At 39.4% G+C, this 19,183-nt stretch overlaps 2 protein-coding genes across 2 annotated transcripts; one reads left to right on the top strand and one right to left on the bottom strand.

Annotated features, from left to right (window-relative positions):
• Window positions 1-17: 17 nt before the first annotated feature.
• On the bottom strand, window positions 18-12,105 carry gprc6a (G protein-coupled receptor, class C, group 6, member A). The gene is made up of 6 exons (XM_067602541.1): window positions 11,217-12,105; window positions 9,502-9,796; window positions 6,653-7,420; window positions 5,546-5,761; window positions 5,147-5,270; window positions 18-2,312 (listed from the first exon to the last, which is right to left on the bottom strand). The coding sequence occupies exons 1-6, from the start codon at window positions 11,417-11,419 to the stop codon at window positions 1,192-1,194; spliced, it is 2,727 nt and encodes a 908-aa protein (XP_067458642.1). The 5' UTR covers window positions 11,420-12,105; the 3' UTR covers window positions 18-1,191.
• A 100-nt stretch (window positions 12,106-12,205) lies between these two features.
• Window positions 12,206-16,119, top strand: cnih4 (cornichon family member 4). Its single transcript, XM_067602540.1, has 5 exons — window positions 12,206-12,325; window positions 13,337-13,405; window positions 13,788-13,900; window positions 13,993-14,133; window positions 14,245-16,119. The coding sequence occupies exons 1-5, from the start codon at window positions 12,257-12,259 to the stop codon at window positions 14,270-14,272; spliced, it is 420 nt and encodes a 139-aa protein (XP_067458641.1). The 5' UTR covers window positions 12,206-12,256; the 3' UTR covers window positions 14,273-16,119.
• The last annotated feature ends 3,064 nt before the right edge of the window (window positions 16,120-19,183 follow it).

The following is a 19,183-nucleotide window of genomic DNA, read 5'->3' as shown; positions in this document are numbered from 1 at the left end:
ATATATATATAATGGCGTGTTACAAGACCCACACACAGTCAATAAATACAAAATGTGAGTTATTACAATACAAATGGTTGACAAAAACCCAATGCACACTTTGTGTTCCAGATATTTGTATTGGACACATGGAGGAAAACGGTGTTTGGGAATGGCCAAAGCTACAGTGATTGTGGAAGAAGGTTGTTGAACGTATATGCCGGAGCAAGAAATTCCTCTTCAAGACAAACTCTGTATATTCAGCCTCTACTTAAAGGCCTATGTTGTCACTTTTGATCACTCGTTGTTCATTGACTTTGGACGTGAGGCCAGGAGGATAAATGCACTCCTCTACAAGAATATGGACATACCCTCTATCAAAATATGAATGTAACAGTCTGTCTTACTTTGGAGAGAAAGACTTACAGTATATCGAAAGGGAAATGCAAAGGGAAAGACACAAACTACTTGTTTAAGGAGCTCTTATTTTCAGAAATTCACAGTTGTAAATGATCTATAAACTGTGTATGTCTAAATGTTAATGTATATGTTCAATATGTCCATATGTTGATGTTAAAATTTAAATAACAATATTATTTTTTAAAATCTACTTTTATGTACTCTATGCATTGCCTCTGTACACTGCCTGTTGGCACCTATGTCCTATCAGATTCAAACTTAGTTTTATGGCACTTACTCATGTTGTTCTCTCCTGACTAGATCCCTGCTTGTGTTGTATCGGCTCTCAGATGTTTGCCGCTTTGGATAAAAGTGTCTGCTAAAAGAAATTTTAATTGTAAATTGTAAAAATGGCCTTTTTTCATGATCTTTCATAATGTACAGTAACATCTGCTTTCTGAAACACTCCAATCAGAGAACACCATTCCACTACTCTGGTTGTTGGCCAGGGTCACATATGATGTCATGAAGGCAAATAGTAGATACAAAAATAGACTTAAAACACAGAAATGGACTCAGGTCCTGTAAAATGTACCCATGTTAAATAGTGACAGTTTTTTTAAATATATATTTTTGGTGCATTTTAAGCATTTATTACAGTGACATTAGAGAATAGACAGGAAACAAGGGCAAGAGAGAGACAAGGAGGCGACATGCAACAAGGTTCTGCTGCCAGAATCGAAACACTGACCTTGTGGTTATGTGGAATGTGTCTTAACCAGTGGGCTACTGGGACATGCCAAATAGTCCACTTTATATGCTGCTGCTTCTTCTGAGGCAGTGGTGTCGTGTGATTGAACCTCTCTGCAAACTTGTGCAGGTGGTCCAGACTCTGCAGTTTGTCACCACATCAGGTTTGAGAGAAGTGGCTGCAGGCAGGGAGAGGGACGGAGCACTGATGATGCAATGCTGACTGCTGGTCTGTTGCTCTGACACTGAACTTTCAGACATAGGGACGGACTGTGCGGTTTTACTGGAATATTCATACAGTTCCTTCCTGAAAGCGCTCTTTGTGTTTTGTTCCCTCTTAAAAAGGATTATATAGCACTTTGTGAAGAAATGACAACTAAGGATGCCATAATTGGAAATGAGAATGACCACCATCTCCACAGCGGGCAGGTACACTCCTGAAGTGGTAACGTAAACAGGAACAAAGAGCAGCCAGGAGATGAGGTAGAGCAGCATGCTGAAGGTGATGAACCTCGCCTCGTTGTACTGCTGTGGTAATTTACGCCCTTTGAAGGCACAGATGAAACACACAAAGGCCAAGATGGCTATATAGCCCAACATCACCCCAAAGCCCAAATATGAGCCCTCATGGCAGTATTCCAGCAGAGTGGTTGGAGACTTGATGATGTCATTAAATGGGCTTTTTAGGACCAGCCAGCATATGCAGGTGGTTGCCTGTAAGGCCACACAGACAATGACGATGACAAAAGGCTGATAGAGCCTCCGTAGAACCTCCTGCAGCGCGGGGTTGAACTGGAAGGCCAGCAGGATCTGCAGGGACTTAACCAGGATGCAGGAGACACACAGAGTGAAGCTGATGCCAAAGAGCACTTGTCGAGCCTTACACTGGAAGCTGTTGGGTCGGCCTACAAACAGCATGGAGCTGATGAAACTGACAACCAGAGAGAACAGGATGACCTGGCTCAGTGGACCCCCAGCAGCCTTCACTACAGGAGTGTCACGCTGATGTAGAAACAGAGCAGACACCAGGAGAGCCAGGAGGATGCCCAGGGCTGAAAATGTCAAGAGCACCACAGCAAAGCCATCCTGCCAGGAGAAGAAGAGCAGGGCTTTGGGCAGGCAGTTGGAGCTGCCTTCAGGAGACCACTCTGTGCTTGTGTCGCAGCTCAGACACTGGTCCATATCTGGAGGAGTGGAGGAGCACAGGTAAAGGTACAATATGACTCAATCTATCAATCACATGCAGGTTCATATAGCATTTGACTGTGTGTGCTTGTGGTGCAAGTATTTCATTCCTAACTTGGTTATTCAGCTAACTTGGTTTTAGGTTAACATGCATCACAAGTAGATGTGAATAACCAGGGAGGCTGGAAGTCAAAGGCAACTGGATTTCGTTGTTTCAGTCTTGCAGACATTTCACAGACATTCAGATCTTTTTGGGTGATTCACAAGTTGATGATAGACAAGGGTTGTGAGGTTTGAGTTTAGATCTTAGGGTCACATGACATTCATGTGAGAGTTGCATTAAGTGTAAACTGCCTGGGAGGGAATGTCAGGATGGTGCTGTAGCTAAGAAGTTTCACACTGGTTTTAATGTTGTTCAGGTGTTTCACTGTGGGCAGAGGTCTGTTCAACCAACACAACCCTATAACCTGAGTGGCTGACAGTCTTCACAGACTATTACAGATCTCTAAAGCCCTGTTTCGACCAAAAGTTCCAGGTACTTTGGAACCAGAGGAACTAATCTCAGGAACTAAACCTGGAACTTTAAGTCCTTGTTGTGCCGTCGTGTTTGCATTTCCACTGCATCTGAGGAACCAGGTAGATCATGCAAATTAAACTTATGAGGAATTAGAAAAATATGGTGGGCCTTGAAATGTAGCATTCACACATGAGAAAAAAACAACACAGATTTGTCCTGTTGTTCTTTGTTTTTACTCCTACATGAGTTAGATAAAACTAATGAATTAAAAGGAGAAATGCAGAGGGGAAATCTGAAACTAAGAGTGTCTGTCTCCACAGTAAATCATCTGTTGAGTGTTTGATGGTTATTTATTTCTGCTTTAGAACATAACCGCTATGAAACAATTAGAAAACAACTTTTTTTTTTTCTCTCATTCACTGGCTTTGTTCTTGCTACTGCCGCTCCCTCTCTTCATTCTCACTCTAGCTCGCTCGATCACCGCTGCACTCTCTTTCTCTCTCTTTTAATGTTAACAAACAAAGAGCAATGTCCTCCCCTCATCCTAAACTGGTCCTAAATTGATACTAGTTTACTTCCTTGTTTTATGAATGAAGCAGTACTTTTGAAGCAGCCGTGCTGTGTGTTTGACCAATCAGCGACGGTCATCCCTGCAAACCCTGCCTCCAAAGTTCCTGTACTTTTAGATAGTACTACCCCTCACAGCAGGGACTTTTTGGGGGTAAAACAATCTCCCAGGAACTTAATTTAGACTTTGGTCCCTCTGGTGGAAACGCAGGTAGAGGAACTGAGTGCCTCAAAAGGTTCTTAGTCCCTGGGGAAAGCTCCTGCAGTCAAAGAGTGCAGGAGCTGTGTTAAGAGACAGGCTTATACTGATTTACCACCACATTAAATAGGTTTAATATGGGTATAATGTACCTGGCAGTGATAAGAGATGAGTTGACACAGAACTTTTTTCCATTTTCAATCAAACTTTATCAAACTTTGTTTATATAGCACCTTTCAAATTAAACTAATGCAATTCAAGTGCTTTACAAGCAATTAACAAAACAAACAAACAAAGCAGACCATTTGGGGACTCCTGTTACATTAAATGAACTCAAAGAGGCCATCTTCAGTATGAAAAGAGAAAAGTCTCCAGGGTAGGATGGTATTCCACCCGAGTTTTATTCAACTGTCTGGGATGAACTTGGAGAATACATGTTAGATATGATTCTAGCTGAAATTGAAAAGAGTTCCTCTCTTGGCAATGTCCATGTGGCTTTACTTGCTGTCTTACCTAAACCAAAAAAGGACCCCACTCTATGCAGTTGCTATAGGACCTCAAGAATTTTATGTGCCAAAGTAAAGGCATACTCCAAAGTCTTGACCTCCAGGATTAAGACACATATGACCAAACTTGTGCATTATGACCATACCGCTTTTATAAAGTCCCGTCTGGTGGGAGACAACTTTAACAGATTACTTCATGTGTTACACTTTTCAAGAATTTAACACCCAGTGCTGTATTGTCACTTGATGCAGAAAAAGCCTTTGATTGACTTGAGTGGCAATACCTATGTTAGGTACTTGAGAAGTTTGGCTTAAGCAAGGACTGGGTGCCACCAGTATCAGTGTTACAATAAAGGGTGGCAATTCTTGTGATGTTGACTGATGTTAACAACAAAATTTTGCAGTTGGCCTCCAGGTAGTCTACACATAGTGAAATGAAGAAGAGATGAGAGTGTGCAAACGAGACTGAGCGACTGAAAAAATGAGAGAGTCGTGTTTGAGAGAGCAAACAAGTGAACAAGAAAATTCAATGCAATTAGGTGCTGAAGCAGGAATAAATTAGCAATAAACATCATCCTCTTTGAAGACAGACTCCTGAGTTTTCAGTGTCTGCACCTCTTATTTAAAACATCCATTCAGACATCACAGCAGATATATTGAAAATAGGACTCCATGGAACAGTACTATGACTGTGTTGTCTCATCATATCTCAGACAAAGCAGTAGTTTCAGTAAGTGGTCACATTTGTCTAATTTTCATGGATCATCAGATGTGGTGGACACATTAACAGTAATGTGGCTCCTTAGTTCTTGGAGCTGTATAGTTGAAAACAGGCTAGGTGGCTTGAGTCAATCAACTATATCTGCTTTACAGACATCAGCACTGAGTGCATTCAAAATTTTCCAATATTTCACGAAAATCAAAGTTTAGAGAAAAGTCTGTAAATACTTCAGAGCATGGTTATTAGTCATTGTGCATCCATGTGCAGTGCCATTTTGTGTGTGTGTGTGTGTGTGTGTGTGCGTGTGGAGGGGAGTGTCTTGCCTGTGTCATTAGAGTAGTAGTTCTCTGTACAGTTGACACACTGGTAACAACAGGTGTGTTGACCCTCTGCTGTTTTCTTGAACTCTCCAGGGACGCAGCTATTGGAGCATTTCGAGATGAAGTGCTGAGGAAGGCAGGGAGAGACCATATCACCATTCATTATTCTATTCTACTACTATTGTTAATTTTCTTACGGTATTTTACACCATGATCTACCATTAGTTTCCACATATATGACAAAACTTGTATATTAAAACTGAAATCCTCTCCTTCGGTATTGCTTATGTTAGTTTTAATAATCTGCATGTTGTCAGTAAACACACACTGCTGCGGGTAGGTGTGAGCGTCACTGTGTGTGTATGTACAAAATGATATGAGGGCAGCAGAATGAGGGCCTACCCTCAGGACCAGCAGCTGTTCAGAGGTGTTGTGGTTGGTGTAGGTGAAGTTTTTTTTGTCTAGGTGATACTCAGCCACAACATCATGGACATGAATGTTCCCTTCATGTGACCTCCACATCGTCACATCATAACCCAGGTTGATGTCTCCTCTGTCATCAAACGTATAGTTCTTCCCTCCAAGGTTAAACTCCTGCTTCCACAGAGCTTGTAGCACCTATATGAAACATTTCATTTATCAATTTAAAGCTTTTGATAAGTCTATTAGACCAGGCCAACTTGACTGGAAAGGGACAGGCATATATACTGTATAACTAGACTTTAGAGGACCTTCAATTAACTGTATTAAGCCCCTCTCCTTTAGCCCAAAGTTTAAAGCACTTCATAGTATTTTAGCATCAAGAAAACATTACCACAATGACTGTGGCAAAATTAGTATAATTACTATAAACAATGTGCTCTGCCTTACTGTTTCCCTACAAGAAAAAATAGCAACACTTTATTTTTTGTATATATTCCTAGAAAGAAACTGATATGTAACTGTAAACTCTGGTGTACAGTGAATACTGTGTAATTGGGTACTCATTATAGGGGAAATGTGAAATATGTCTATATGCAAAAATACAATTCAACATACATGAAAAAGTTGAATGAATGATGATATATGTATTTACCTGAGTTTAAATTGAGCAGGTTTTTTTTTTCAAGGAAATCCTTCTGGAATCAACAGCTGCTCATAAACTCAACACAACTAAATAACTGTCTCAGAACTGTGTCTCTATTTTAGTACCACATTGTGAAGTTCTTACCAGGAAACGTTCATTCAGAAAAACACCTGTTTGAGCAGTTGCACAGGTATGAGGAGGGTGTTGCCAGTTTCTTCAATCAAGTCTTTATGGCAATCATGCAAAGGTGTCACATTTAATGCGACAATAATCTGTCTGAATAGCCAAACTTTTATCCTTGGTTTTTCTATGAATTTAACCTAACCATTATCCTAACTGTCTGTAACACTATAACCCCTAAAATTAACCCTGACAACCTTATAAATACAACAAAAGCACACAAACACAAACACACACACACACACACTCTGGTATGTGAATACCTCCCAGGGTTGCAGTGTGCCTGGTGTTTTGCAGTTTCTGCTCCTGCAGATAGAGGCCACAGCCTGAGCGATGGCGCTCACAGCCATCTCAACACTGTAGGTAGTGTCAGCATGAGTGTGTTCTCTGAGGGTCTTCACAGCTTTGGACGGCAGCTTGTAGAACTCTTGCAGGAAGAGGTTATTCCCTGTGTAGTTGTGTCTGTCTGCCTCCAGCCTGCTCAGATACTCACTGAAGGATGACAGGTTTCCACTTTTGAAGGTGAAACCTACGATGTGTCCTATGTCCTTCAGGGTTAAGTTTCCCAGCACAGAGCTGGAGGAGGACCAGCCGTCACTGGCCACCCACACTTTTCTCATTGACTCCATGTTCTGTCCTGCTGTCAGCACCTGATTCCTCAGCTCTCGGTAAAGCTGCTTCATATGAAACGGCTTAGCAAATGACACGATCACCTGTACCTTAGGATGCTTGAAGATGGTTGTGGCAGCCTGGCTGATAGCAGAGCACACATCCTGACTGGTTACAGACTGAGGAAGACTTAATTTGAAGGCCACACAGATCCCCTTCTCTGAGGCCTGGGACACAAACTTGTCAAGTGCAGATCGTCCGTATTCTCCATCTGTGGTAACTATTCCCACCCAGTTCCAGCCATAGGAACTGAGCAGTCTGACCATGGCAGCTGTCTGATGCTCGTCATTAGGAATGGTCCTCATGAAGGCAGGGAAGCGACTCTTATCACTCAGAATCACAGCCGTTGATGAATAACTTATCTGGAGGAGAGAAAACCAATGATTTTATTCTCATGAGATGTGTCATTTCCATTTAAGTACATGACAAATGAGGGGGAAAAAAGTAGGTTATAACGATGTATTATTCACATGGAAACAAGTAGGTTTTCTCATTATAATGTGAAAAAATACTTGTAATAACAGGAAAGGTGTTTGAAATATTAGACCGTCTCTGTATCTCACAAAAACAGCAGTGTTGGATGCATGTGCACATTTGAATGGATCGATCAAGTCTTTTAGGGCTAACACATAATGAAACTCCTTTATTACTAAGCAGCCTAGATGGGGTTGTTATCAGCATGCAGACCCTTCCAAGAATATAGTCCACTCTGCTTCTCTACTGGAGAAAGAACCATGGGATGTGATTGTCATAATAAAAGCACCTACTATTATGAAAAACATTATTATTATAATGAGAAAAGTATTTCAAAATGAGAAAATACTTTTTCTTGTTTAAATGAGAAAAGTTTCTAGTTATAACAAGATATTTTCTTGTTATAATAAGAAAGGTAGACGTATATTTCTTTTACTAAAGGTGGCAGCCCTGCGCTGACGTATAAAAGAAATGAGGCTAAAAAAGTCAAGTTTGTCCTGAGGGTGGCACTAGAGGAAAAGGTCAATGCAGTCATAATTTATATTTGTACTTTTCCTGCTACATGGGAAAAAAGTACTTTGTGATCTCTTTTGGCTTTCATGGCAGATATATGAAGTTCAAAGTTGATATTTTGCCCTGATAATGGTACTTACGGAAGCCAAAAGGTGGTATTTTTTTATCTTCACGCACAAGATAATAACTTGTTCCTACATGATATTAACTTGTACGCACAAGATAAAAAAAAAAAATCACCTTTTGGGAGTTTAGGGGCTCTGTAAAAAACATAGCAAATTGACTATTCAAATAAAGCAATGAACGCCACCATGTTTCTAACATAATTGAAAAAATCAACAAACCATTAAAAGCTATAAATGCAACTTACCCCCGAGGTCTTCAAAGCATAGGCCTATCATGCCTTTACTGTACAGATACTAACCTGTTCCCACAAGATAATCATCCTGTACGCACAAGATAATAACTTGTTCACACAAGATAATAACTTGTTCACACAAGATAATTAACTTGTATGCACAAGATAATAACTTGTTCACACAAGATAATAACTTGTTCACACAAGATAATTAACTTGTATGCACAAGATAATAACTTGTTCACACAAGATAATTAACTTGTATGCACAAGATAATAACTTGTTCACACAAGATAATAACTTGTATGCACAAGATAATAACTTGTTCAGACAAGATAATAACTTGTTCAGACAAGATAATAACATGTTCAGACAAGATAATAACTTGTTCACACAAGATAATTATCTTGTGCGCACAAGATAAAAACTTGTGCACACAAGATAAAAAAATACCACCTTTTGGGACGTTAGGGGCTCCGTAGGTATTTGACAATATAACAAGCTTTTAAAATACAACACATTGTTAAAGATGAAACCAGTGGTTTCCAACCTTTTTGGCTTTTGACGTCTTACAAAAAGCAGTGTGTAGTCGGGGTCACATTTCACATGTCTATGAGTTGTTAACAGCTCCACCAAATAGTGATTTTTCCCTCTAAACTTCTCACATGCTTTCATTTCAATAAATGTTCAAATGATCCAATATTTCAGCAAAAATCAAAGATTAGAGAAAAAGTCCAAAAAGTGAAAACAGATTTGTGTATCAGAACTTTGTTTTTTCTTCTTTCCTCTCCCATTAATCATCTCACGACCCCTCAGATTTATCTGCTGACCCTTTGGAGGGGCCCGACCCCTAGGTTGGGAACCACTGGACTAAACTAGCTAACTGTATATAAAGTAGTGTAAACTAGCTCCACCTCCAGCAGCTACAACAGTAACATGCTGCTCTAACACTGATGCTTCACTATTAATAATCTAATGATGTCATATATTTATATCTTTAATTAAGTAGGATTTTTCATGCAGGACTTTCACTTGTAATGGAGTATTTTTATATTGCTGTATTGATACTTTCGCTTAAGTAAACAATCAAAAACTTACTTGTGGAATCATCATGAGGGTCATTTGTCGGGCTATAGCAACAGATATTTCAGAGTGAGAGGCTCCTACAATGGCCACGACTAGTTGGCCACATGCGGAGGCGTTGCCTCCTGTGTAGCAGCGGGTCTGCTGGGTGAAGTACGCTGTGGCCCTCAGAGATGTGCTGACATCAGAGCAGGAGTCCTGGATCTGGTAGCCCAGAGTGATGTTAAGAGCAGCCAGCAGAGGGGATTTGTTCATGATCTCTACTGCATTGATCATAGCCAGAGCTGATGTCAGGCCTTTTTCATCAAACCTGTGTTTAACAGTATCTTTTGTTAATACAATACAATATACAGTGTATAATAGGATTTACTTACCATGTACAGAATATTACTACACACTATCATTGTATACTGTACATACACTCACTGGCCACTTTATTAGGAACACCTGCACAATCTAATGCAATCCAATACAACAGCTCAGCTGCTTATTATTGAGGTCGTAGTGGGTAGTGGTGGTCTACTGGAGTGCATTATATTGAAAGGTGTTTCTAATATTTTTCCTCCTTCATTTCCAGTTGTGCTCATAAGTTTACATACCCTGGCAGAATTTGTGAAATATTGGCCATTTTTTGGAAAATATGACTGATCATGCTGAAAACTTTTCTTTTATTTAGAGATAGTGGTCAGTTGAAGCCATTTATTTTCACATAATTGTGTTTACCCTTTTTCAAATCATAATGATAACTGAAATCACCAAAGTGGTCCTGATTAAAAGTTTACGTACCCTTGAATGTTTGGCCTGATAATAAAACACAAGTTGACACACAGCTTTAAATGGCTATGAAGGGTAAGTTTCCACAACTGTGACTCGTTTGATTGTCATTAGTGTCTGTGTTTTAATAGTCAATGAGGTTCTCAGTTCTTGAGAGACCTCTGCACATTTCATCTATGCTGCTCTGGCTTTACTGGATACTGAGCCATGGGGAAAGCAAAAGAACTGTCAAAGGACCCACAAGAAAAGGTCATTGAACTTTATAAATCAGGAAAAGGATATGAAAAAATATCCAAAGATTTGAAAATGCCAATCAGTAGTGTTCAAGCTCTGATGAAGAAGTGGAAAATTAGGGGTTCTGTTGATACCAACCCATCGTCAAGTACAACAACAAAGATTTCAACCACAACTGCTAGGAAAATTGTTCGCAACTTCAGCTGAAATACAGGCTTCTCTGCAAAAACGTGGTGTGGCTGTTTCAAGATGCACAATAAGGAGGTATTTGAACAAAAATGGGCTGCATGGTCGAGTTGCCAGAAAAAAGCTGTTACTGCACTTACGCCACAAAACAGCCTGCTTACAATATGCCAAACAGCACCAAGACAAGACAAGCCTCAAAACTTCTGAAAAAAATCATCAGGATTGTTATGTATATTCTTATTATTATTATATCTTAATACTTGCATTTAGTACACTTTAAGTACATTTAAATTGTGGTATTACTACTTCTATGTTACTTCTTCCTCTATTGAAAAATAATGAACATCACGTTGTATTGTCTCATAATTCCTCACAGGATTAAATGACTTATTAAGATACCTGAAGTTTATGTAACAGTTTTGGGAGTTTGGGTAATTGCACCCATAGGACAAATATGATAAACATAGACTTGGAGTAAACAAAAAGGTAAAACATTGTCTGTTTATTATTGATTGTCTCAGACTGAATGGACTTACCTGACACACGGCTGAAGGTGAGGTGCAAATGAGTTGTTCTGTTTCTCTACATCTTCATGAATGGGGAAGATTCCTCCAATAATGATATCTCCTGGGGCTGTAGCTCCAGGCGCTCTGATGTCCTTTTCAGTGGCATGTCCTATTTCCAGAATAATAAGGAAAACTATGACATGCAAATAGATTCGACGAGCAACCCAGGCCATGCTACTGTTTTCTCTGCTATCCCTCTGTGTGTGGTTTCTAAACTCTCTTTACCCCTCTTACTGGGCTCTCTGTGTCTCTTTACCTCCGGCAGAGTGATACTCTCCTTTTTAAGCATCTTTACTGGGCTCAAAGAAAATTACCTCTTGCTTCCTGCTCCAGAGCTCACTATTCTCATATTCTCCCCTGCAGCCCTGCCCACTTCTTCATGAGTGACAGCAGGTTGAGTCACTGATCTGCAGAAGCAGCTTTCATCATGTTTGTTGTGCATAAGTCATTCTGGACTCTCAATTAGTGGATTAAAAATAGGACTGTGGGACACTTTACCTTCCACCACTTGTAAACAAACTAATTGAAATGCATGAACACAAACTGCAAACACACACATACATGTGTCAATCATTTTGGCACATGAACAGATTTTCTGTGTACTGGGTAACACTTAGCTGTATGGTATTTGTGTTAACTATGAAATTATGAGGTAACTGTTGATACTAAGCTATTGGTACTAATTATATATTGGCACTATAATGTTTTTAATATTATATGATGAGTTAATGGAGACAGTAACTGAATAAACATTCAGTAATTGTCTGTACAAGAAACTCATGACAGGAAAGAGGGAGAAGGACATCTACACATTGACACTGAGCTCAGAAATCATGTTTCTGCTATGTTTTAGTCAAATAAAAAAAGCGCACACACGTTCACCCATCTTGGGGATTGCCATGGCTGTGCTGTCTCTCCAGTCCGCTAGGTGGCAGTGATACATTCTAATAACAGTCACCGTGTCGGATGGGATACTGGCTCGAGAAGTGGCCGGAAAAGGAAGAAAAAAAATGGAAGCGGCAGTGTTCATTCTGTCACTTGTCGACTGCTGTGCATTGATTTTTCTCTCGGTCTACTTTGTATCCTTCTCACTAGTGTGTTTTCTTGTGTGTGTGGTGCGTGTACGCGAAATGTGTTATCTTGTCGAGAGCTCCTGAGAATTTCATTTTCTGTATCAGCAAATGAACGTTAGCAGCCGAGCTAACCGGTCAGTCGTCTTTCTACAAGTGTGTGACAGACGAAGCTGTTTAACAGTGTAACGATGTGACAAAGTGTGGCCAAAAGACTGCAAATGCATCATGAACGCTGGATTGAAGGTTTTACTTCAAGATAGCCATAGTTGGAGATAAAACCGTTGAGCAATCTATTGCGGTCTCGGTTAGCCCCAGTTTGTGCCTCATGTATCGGTAGATATTCACTCACAGAGAAAACATCAGTTTCTCTCAAAGATCATTAACCAGCAATATTTAAAAACCCACAAGCTCATTTTAAAGCACTTACTGCTGTTCTGAAAATCTACAAAGACTCTTCTAACCATCTGGATAAAAAAATCAGTCAGCTACACGACAAGAAAGCTTTTTAAGCCGTTACCCAAATTGTGACATTCCTGACCAAGTAGCCGGCGGGCTGCCATCTTTGTTGTGACACAGGAAGAGAAGGGCAACTTGGGAAACGAGTTAAAAATCTTTCTTATGATTCAGCAGGAGAAATATTTTTTCATCCAGATGGTTTGAAGAGTGTTTGTGGATTCTGGAAATACTGTTTGAACGGATATAAGTGTTTTTAAACGAGCTTCTGGGGTTTGATCTTGTAGAGAAACTGATGGTTGTATGTTGGTGTGTGACTGAATGTCTGCTGATAGATGAGACACTAACTGGAGCTGGGTCAAGGTTGGTGATAGGCTCACGTCTCAGGCCAGAAGCCATAAAACTAGCTATCTAATGTTGCTTTGGCTGTCTGTTGTCAGTCTAATCCTGTTGTCAATTTCAGTTAGTTAGCTGATAGATACAGGGAATGACGATGTTGACATCCAAGATATATTTTATGTATTCAACAGTCGCCAGTATATGACACCTTGACTTAAAGCTCAGATCATCACCCTGTCTGATCTGGAATGTGACTACATCAATGCCAGAGCCTGCTGCTCCAAGCTCAACAAAGTAAGTCTGGATTGCTATCAGATGAAACTTGTAAGTGCACCTCACAGATGCAGTAGTAAGCAGCTACACATTGGGGAGAACGGGGTAACAGGCGTGACACGGGGACCCGCCAGAAGAAGAAGAAGAAGCAGCAGCAGCAGCTTCAGCTCGAGCTGGACGCCAAACAAAACACCGGCGGGCGGAGAGAAGGAGACTCGCTCTTCCCAGCTGCCGTCTGTCGTCTCTCTCTCACTCTCCAACCGCTGCCGCCTCTTGTATAACATGCCGGCGTCTGTTTGATTGCTAAAGCTGTTTTTAAAATGCTGTAGAGAGAGGCTTATTAGTATTCTGATCTATAAGCGCTGTTTTTAATGTATATATGTTTGATATTTTGTGTGTTCAGTGGGTAATTCCAGAGATGGTTGGCCAGTGTCTGTCCACTATGCTGATGTTGGTCTCCATGCACTGGTTCATCTTCCTCCTCAACCTGCCTGTAGCAGCCTGGAACATTTATAGGTACACTGCCAAGATTTGATCCATATCGCACAGAGTTCATGTCAAGCGAGGCTGCTGGGTTTACTCTCCGCTGGTCCCTGTTGTTCCTGCAGGTATGTGAAGGTTCCGATGGGGAATATGGGCGTGTTTGACCCCACTGAGATCCACAACCGGGGTCAGCTCAAGTCCCACATGAAGGAGGCCATGATCAAACTGGGCTACCACCTGCTCTGCTTCTTCATTTATTTGTACAGGTATGAGTCACAGCATCTATAGACACACATGATCATTGTCTGTATAATAGTGCTGGCTGTTAGTGCACTGTCAGTTCTGTATTAACACATCTGCCACCACTGTTTCTCCAGCATGATCCTGGCTCTTATCAACGACTGAAGCACTCAACTTACTCTCTGACCCTGGCTGCCAAATTTCAAACTCCTGGGTTTGCTGTTTCTCCCCTCACATCCTGCTCTTGTACTGTATGCATAAAACCTCTCAGAACTGCTGTGCTGAATACAACAGCAGAGTTTTGACTTTAAGATAATACTAAGGTTAATATTTAACCATTTAACACTTCAATAGCATCATGACAAAAAAAAACCCAAAAACTGTAAAAAAAAATCAATAAAATACTCAGTGTTTACACAGTGAAAAGGCCATTCTGGGTATTATCAGAGTACCCAATTTATTTCTCCCCAACTTCAGTGTTTTTTACCACGAAGCCAAATAAGGTAAAAACACCAGTATTGTTTCCACTCGATGTACCACTTCACATTATGTTTAGTACCTAAAACACTTTGCCAATTCTCAAGATCCCAAAACCTTTCAGTTTAACAACTGGAAGATGTTTGGGCTGTAGTTGATTTACTTGCAGCAGCAGCTTGTAGAGTGGAGCAGGTGAATCAGGAATGGATTAATACATGTATTAAACCCTGCAGGTACAGTATAGTCTTCTTATCAGCTGGCGTTCTGTCAGATAGTGAAACATGTAGCTCCGTGTTTGGCTCCTGCCATCAGTTTATCAACCTGTTCATGATGCACGGTTCAACACACAGTGGACTGTTTAGTCTTCAGCTGTTTGATTTTGGCTTTTTATTGACAAGAATCAGACCGAAGCCTCTGTAATGACCTCTGTGATCACCTACTCAGCCATCACTTTCTACTTTATTTTCCCACTTGTGCCTTTTCTTCTTCCACAAGTGAAGTAACTTAACAGTGTCAATTATAAGTTCTTAGCAGACATATTATCATCTCAATCCATATGATGAGATTCATGAATCCGGTATATAGTGGTGTGAAAATAGTTGTCTATTTTTTTTTTAGTGTCTTGTTTTTTTAGATAATGAACTCATCTCCCACAAGCACTGAGCGTACGTGCACGTCATCTGGCAGCTGTAGTCTTGGTGCTGTGATCAGGTGTCTGGTCCTCACATTCTCACCATCCAGAAGTAACAAAATAGATGTGGAAGATATTTGGTTTGTGATGGTATTGAAGTGTAGTTAAAAGATTAGATCACTAATCCTGTTCTGAGACTTTTTATGCATACATACCCTACCAGACATCCAGTATTACACTCCATCAGTAACGCTGATTAATATACAGGCAGATCTAACTAACTATGAGTCTATGTGTGTTCATTACTAAACTGGTCAGTCTCTGTGATGTGCTGCTGCACCACTGTGGGCAGAATGAATGACAATCACACTACAACTCACACACACACACACACACACACAGATCAGCCCTCTCTCACCGTATCTGCGCCAAAGTCTCCTGTCTGTTGTGCTGGAAGGATGTCACATCACAGAGCTGGATACTGTTTGAACTCCGGGTCAAAGTGTTTCGCCATAAATATGTTGTTCTGTTCAGTCTGGAAATAATTGATGTTATTACTGTACGAGTGGCAGTTTGGATTTGACCTCAGTCATGCACTGATGTTGTTGAAGTCTGACATTCCCTGTTTGAAAGTTCCCTGCATCAGGAGTTGTCTCAGCTTCTCACTGGGATGACGGATGTGTGCACTCCTCTTTATTTGGTGAAATGTATAGACTGCTCTGTGTTATGAAAAGCCTCTACTGTGAGCTGTATGTGCAGATATTCTGGAGCCATTTCTCTCTTCAGTAAACTAAGAGGGCTGCTGGTGATTCCATTCATGTCTGATTCACACTAAACTGTCTGATGCAGTTTTAAGTTTCTTTTTTGAGAGATGTGGAGTTTCATAAATAAATCTGAAAGTGAAGTTGTTTTGTCTTTATTTCAATCGTGAAATTAAGTTTCACTTAAATAAAAATCCGTTCTCTAAAATGAATTGAATAAATAATTGTGCAAACTTAATAAAACATCAGAAAGATATGAAGAGAATATTTTGATCATCAGCTCCTTTTAGCTCCTGTTGTTGATCTTTTTGAGACGGACAATCAGTTAAAAAATGAACATTTAATATGATGAATTTTGGATGTAAATAGTTCACACATAGGCTTCAAAGTTTCTTACAGAGTCACTGACTTCACACAAGGCTGGATTTATCACTTCTCTAAAGCACACCTGGATCCAGCTCCTTCATCTGGAGCTGTTGTCATAGCAACAAGTCACTAAACTCAGACTTGCAAAAGTGCAACTTACTGGTAACAGTAATAATAATAATAATAATAATAATAATAAGTTTATTTAGTATAGTATCTTTCACAGAAATGAAATTCACAAAGTGCTTCACAGGAATAAGAGTTGAAAATAAGACCATAAAAACATACATAGAGTAAAAACATATGATCATTACACATCACACACAGCAGTCAGACAAGTCAAGAAGACACAAAGCCAGTTTAAAAAGATGATACTTCAATAGTTTTGAAGAACTTGTGTAGAGACTGCTGACCGTATATGTAGAGTAAGAGACTTGAAATATGGAAGTCACATCAGATACGAATCCTCACAGAATGTTGATATGACTGATTTTACATTAAATAAAAATTGAAAATTTATCAAGATCTGTTGGTGCATGTAATTATCACTATTATCACAATTTTCACAATGAAGAGTTATGTACCATTACATGGTAAAATAAACAATAAAATAAAAATCAGTACACCAAAGAAAAAACTAAAAGTTTCTGTTAATTCAAGATTCATTAACATATTAATATACAATTCATATAACATTTCATTATGGCATCATGGTGAGTTCCTGTATATAATGGCAATAATCAAAAGTAATAGATTGTTTATTGATGAATGATTAGTGAACTGTGAAAGGAAGGAAGTGGTCATCTAGAGATCCTTTCATCTGCTCTGTGGGAGGTTTTAACAGGGTTTCATTTTATAAATAGAATGTTTCCTCAGATTTGAAGGATCAATCTTTTCTGTTTCCACAGTTTTGTTATTTTCAACAAATCCCATAAAAAACCCAAACCAACAATGTGTTCGTTTGTCTTTCAGTACTGTCTGACTTCTCTACCCTGTCTGGGATTCTCTGCTCTAAGCTCATTGGTTCCTACTGAAGATGAAAATCTTTAGAAAGCTCTCATTCACTCACAAATATTTTGCTTCATTTTTGAAAAAAAAGGCTCAATAATTTCTCTCAACAGCTGGTAAATGTAGTTTAACATATTAGTTATTAGTGATTCAAACAGAAGGAAATAGTGAATTTGTTAGGGACTATTTTCAGCAGCAGATAAATCTACACTTGGTCCTCCAGTTTCTTGTAGCAGGATGGTGTGTGTGTGTGTGTCAAGATAAACTACAGTGTGTGTGTGTTCATGTTAATGAAGGAACATGTCACCAAGTGCAACAGTGTGACTTGTGTTTTTAATAGTTTTTGGACAACAATCAGGCTTTGATCTACTAACAAGTATTGTGTGTGTATCAATTCATTGTTAATGTGTCTGCACATGAGATTAGTTCATAAAACATAGAACATTTCTGGCCTTATGCTGCGTTCACATAGATTCAGGCAGACGGCAGACGGAATACCTTTTGGACGGCAAGGGAAAACGAAACAGTGTGACAGAATGACAAAACGAAACACGCATGATATTATATTGCTGTGGTTATGTTGTATTGTTTACAAGGAATGGAATAAAATATAATAAATAAAATTATTTTGTGTCTATTATTTGATGTAATTATGCTGGTAATGCATGTAGCTACAAAATGCAGATTTCTCTTAATATTCTATTGCAAACTTAAAATGAATGTTGAATTCCCTCCAAAACTCCTAAAATCCTCGATTGGATTTCAAGCTCTGATTGTATAATTCTGGGTGTTAACTTCTCGTCATCCATGTTTCCTCCTTGTGTGGAGAGAGAAGGGTCTATCTGCAGTCTGGCAGACCTACACGACACACCCACTTTACTACATGACACACACGACACATGCCCCGTGACCCCTAACCCTAACCATCTCACTGCTCATGCCTAAACCTAACCAAGTGGGTATGTCTTGTAGATTTGCTTGTATGAGGGAGCTACATACATCCAGTTGTAAATTCCACCATGGAGGTAGGCAAAAAGTTAAAATATTTTAACTTTTGATGGCATACTGTTACTGTTGCAAGTATTCTGCCTTCTCACCTAATTTTACCATCCTGCTCTTGTCCAGTAAAATGATCTCCAGTTTGCCCTCTACCGTCTGCCTGCCTGAAACACAGCATTAAAATGATCTTATCCTGGGCAGCTGCAGTAAAAATGTGCTTTGACTCTACATACCACTCTCAATTATGACTTTTTATATTATTTTTGCCTTTATTTTAAAATGTGAGCACACTTTTTTCCGAATATAACTGCACAGAGATGAGCAAATAAATCTTCCTTGTGTTAGTTAGATGGGTGAAAATGAACAGGATCATTTTAGACAAAGGGTATGTTTTTCTCTAAGACTATGGTACAACCTCCTAATATTGATATTTTCATAAAAGGTGAAAAAATTGACATAGTTACGGATTTTAAATATCTTGCTGTGACATTGGATCCAAATTAGAACTTGAAGAAACACATTAAAAAAATGGTTAAAACCATAAAGTACAACTTAGCAAATGTTAGACGTATTAGAAACTGTTTCTCTTTGGACGCAGCCAAGATATTTATGCATGCTATGATTCTTTCTCATATGTCTTATTGCATCACATCAAACTTTAAAAACTCTGGACAAAAAGCCAATGCATTTCCATCACTGTAGGGTGCTGGAGAAATACAATTTACTGAGCTGAGAATTTTAGATTATTCTCAAATTTGTGCCTAGTTTATAAAATTTTATATGGTTTGGCCCCTCCTCCACAATGTGACTTTGTGCATACTCACTCAGTAAGTT

This window comes from Thunnus thynnus, chromosome 10 (assembly GCF_963924715.1).
Source record: "Thunnus thynnus chromosome 10, fThuThy2.1, whole genome shotgun sequence".
Lineage (NCBI taxonomy): Eukaryota > Metazoa > Chordata > Actinopteri > Scombriformes > Scombridae > Thunnus > Thunnus thynnus.
This window is presented reverse-complemented; position numbering and strand designations above follow the sequence as displayed.

Excerpts from the sequence above, each read along its gene's own strand:
- gprc6a (XM_067602541.1), bottom strand. The coding sequence starts at position 11,419 with ATGGCCTGGGTTGCTCGTCGAATCTATTTGCATGTCATAGTTTTCCTT. Across the intron at positions 5,762-6,652 it reads GCACACTGCAACCCTGGGAG|GTGCTACAAGCTCTGTGGAA; the intron begins GTATTCACATAC and ends TGTTTCATATAG. Across the intron at positions 5,271-5,545 it reads AACAGCTGCTGGTCCTGAGG|CACTTCATCTCGAAATGCTC; the intron begins GTAGGCCCTCAT and ends TGCCTTCCTCAG.
- cnih4 (XM_067602540.1), top strand. The coding sequence starts at position 12,257 with ATGGAAGCGGCAGTGTTCATTCTGTCACTTGTCGACTGCTGTGCATTG. Across the intron at positions 12,326-13,336 it reads TTTTTCTCTCGGTCTACTTT|ATCATCACCCTGTCTGATCT; the intron begins GTATCCTTCTCA and ends CTTAAAGCTCAG. Across the intron at positions 13,406-13,787 it reads GCTGCTCCAAGCTCAACAAA|TGGGTAATTCCAGAGATGGT; the intron begins GTAAGTCTGGAT and ends TTGTGTGTTCAG.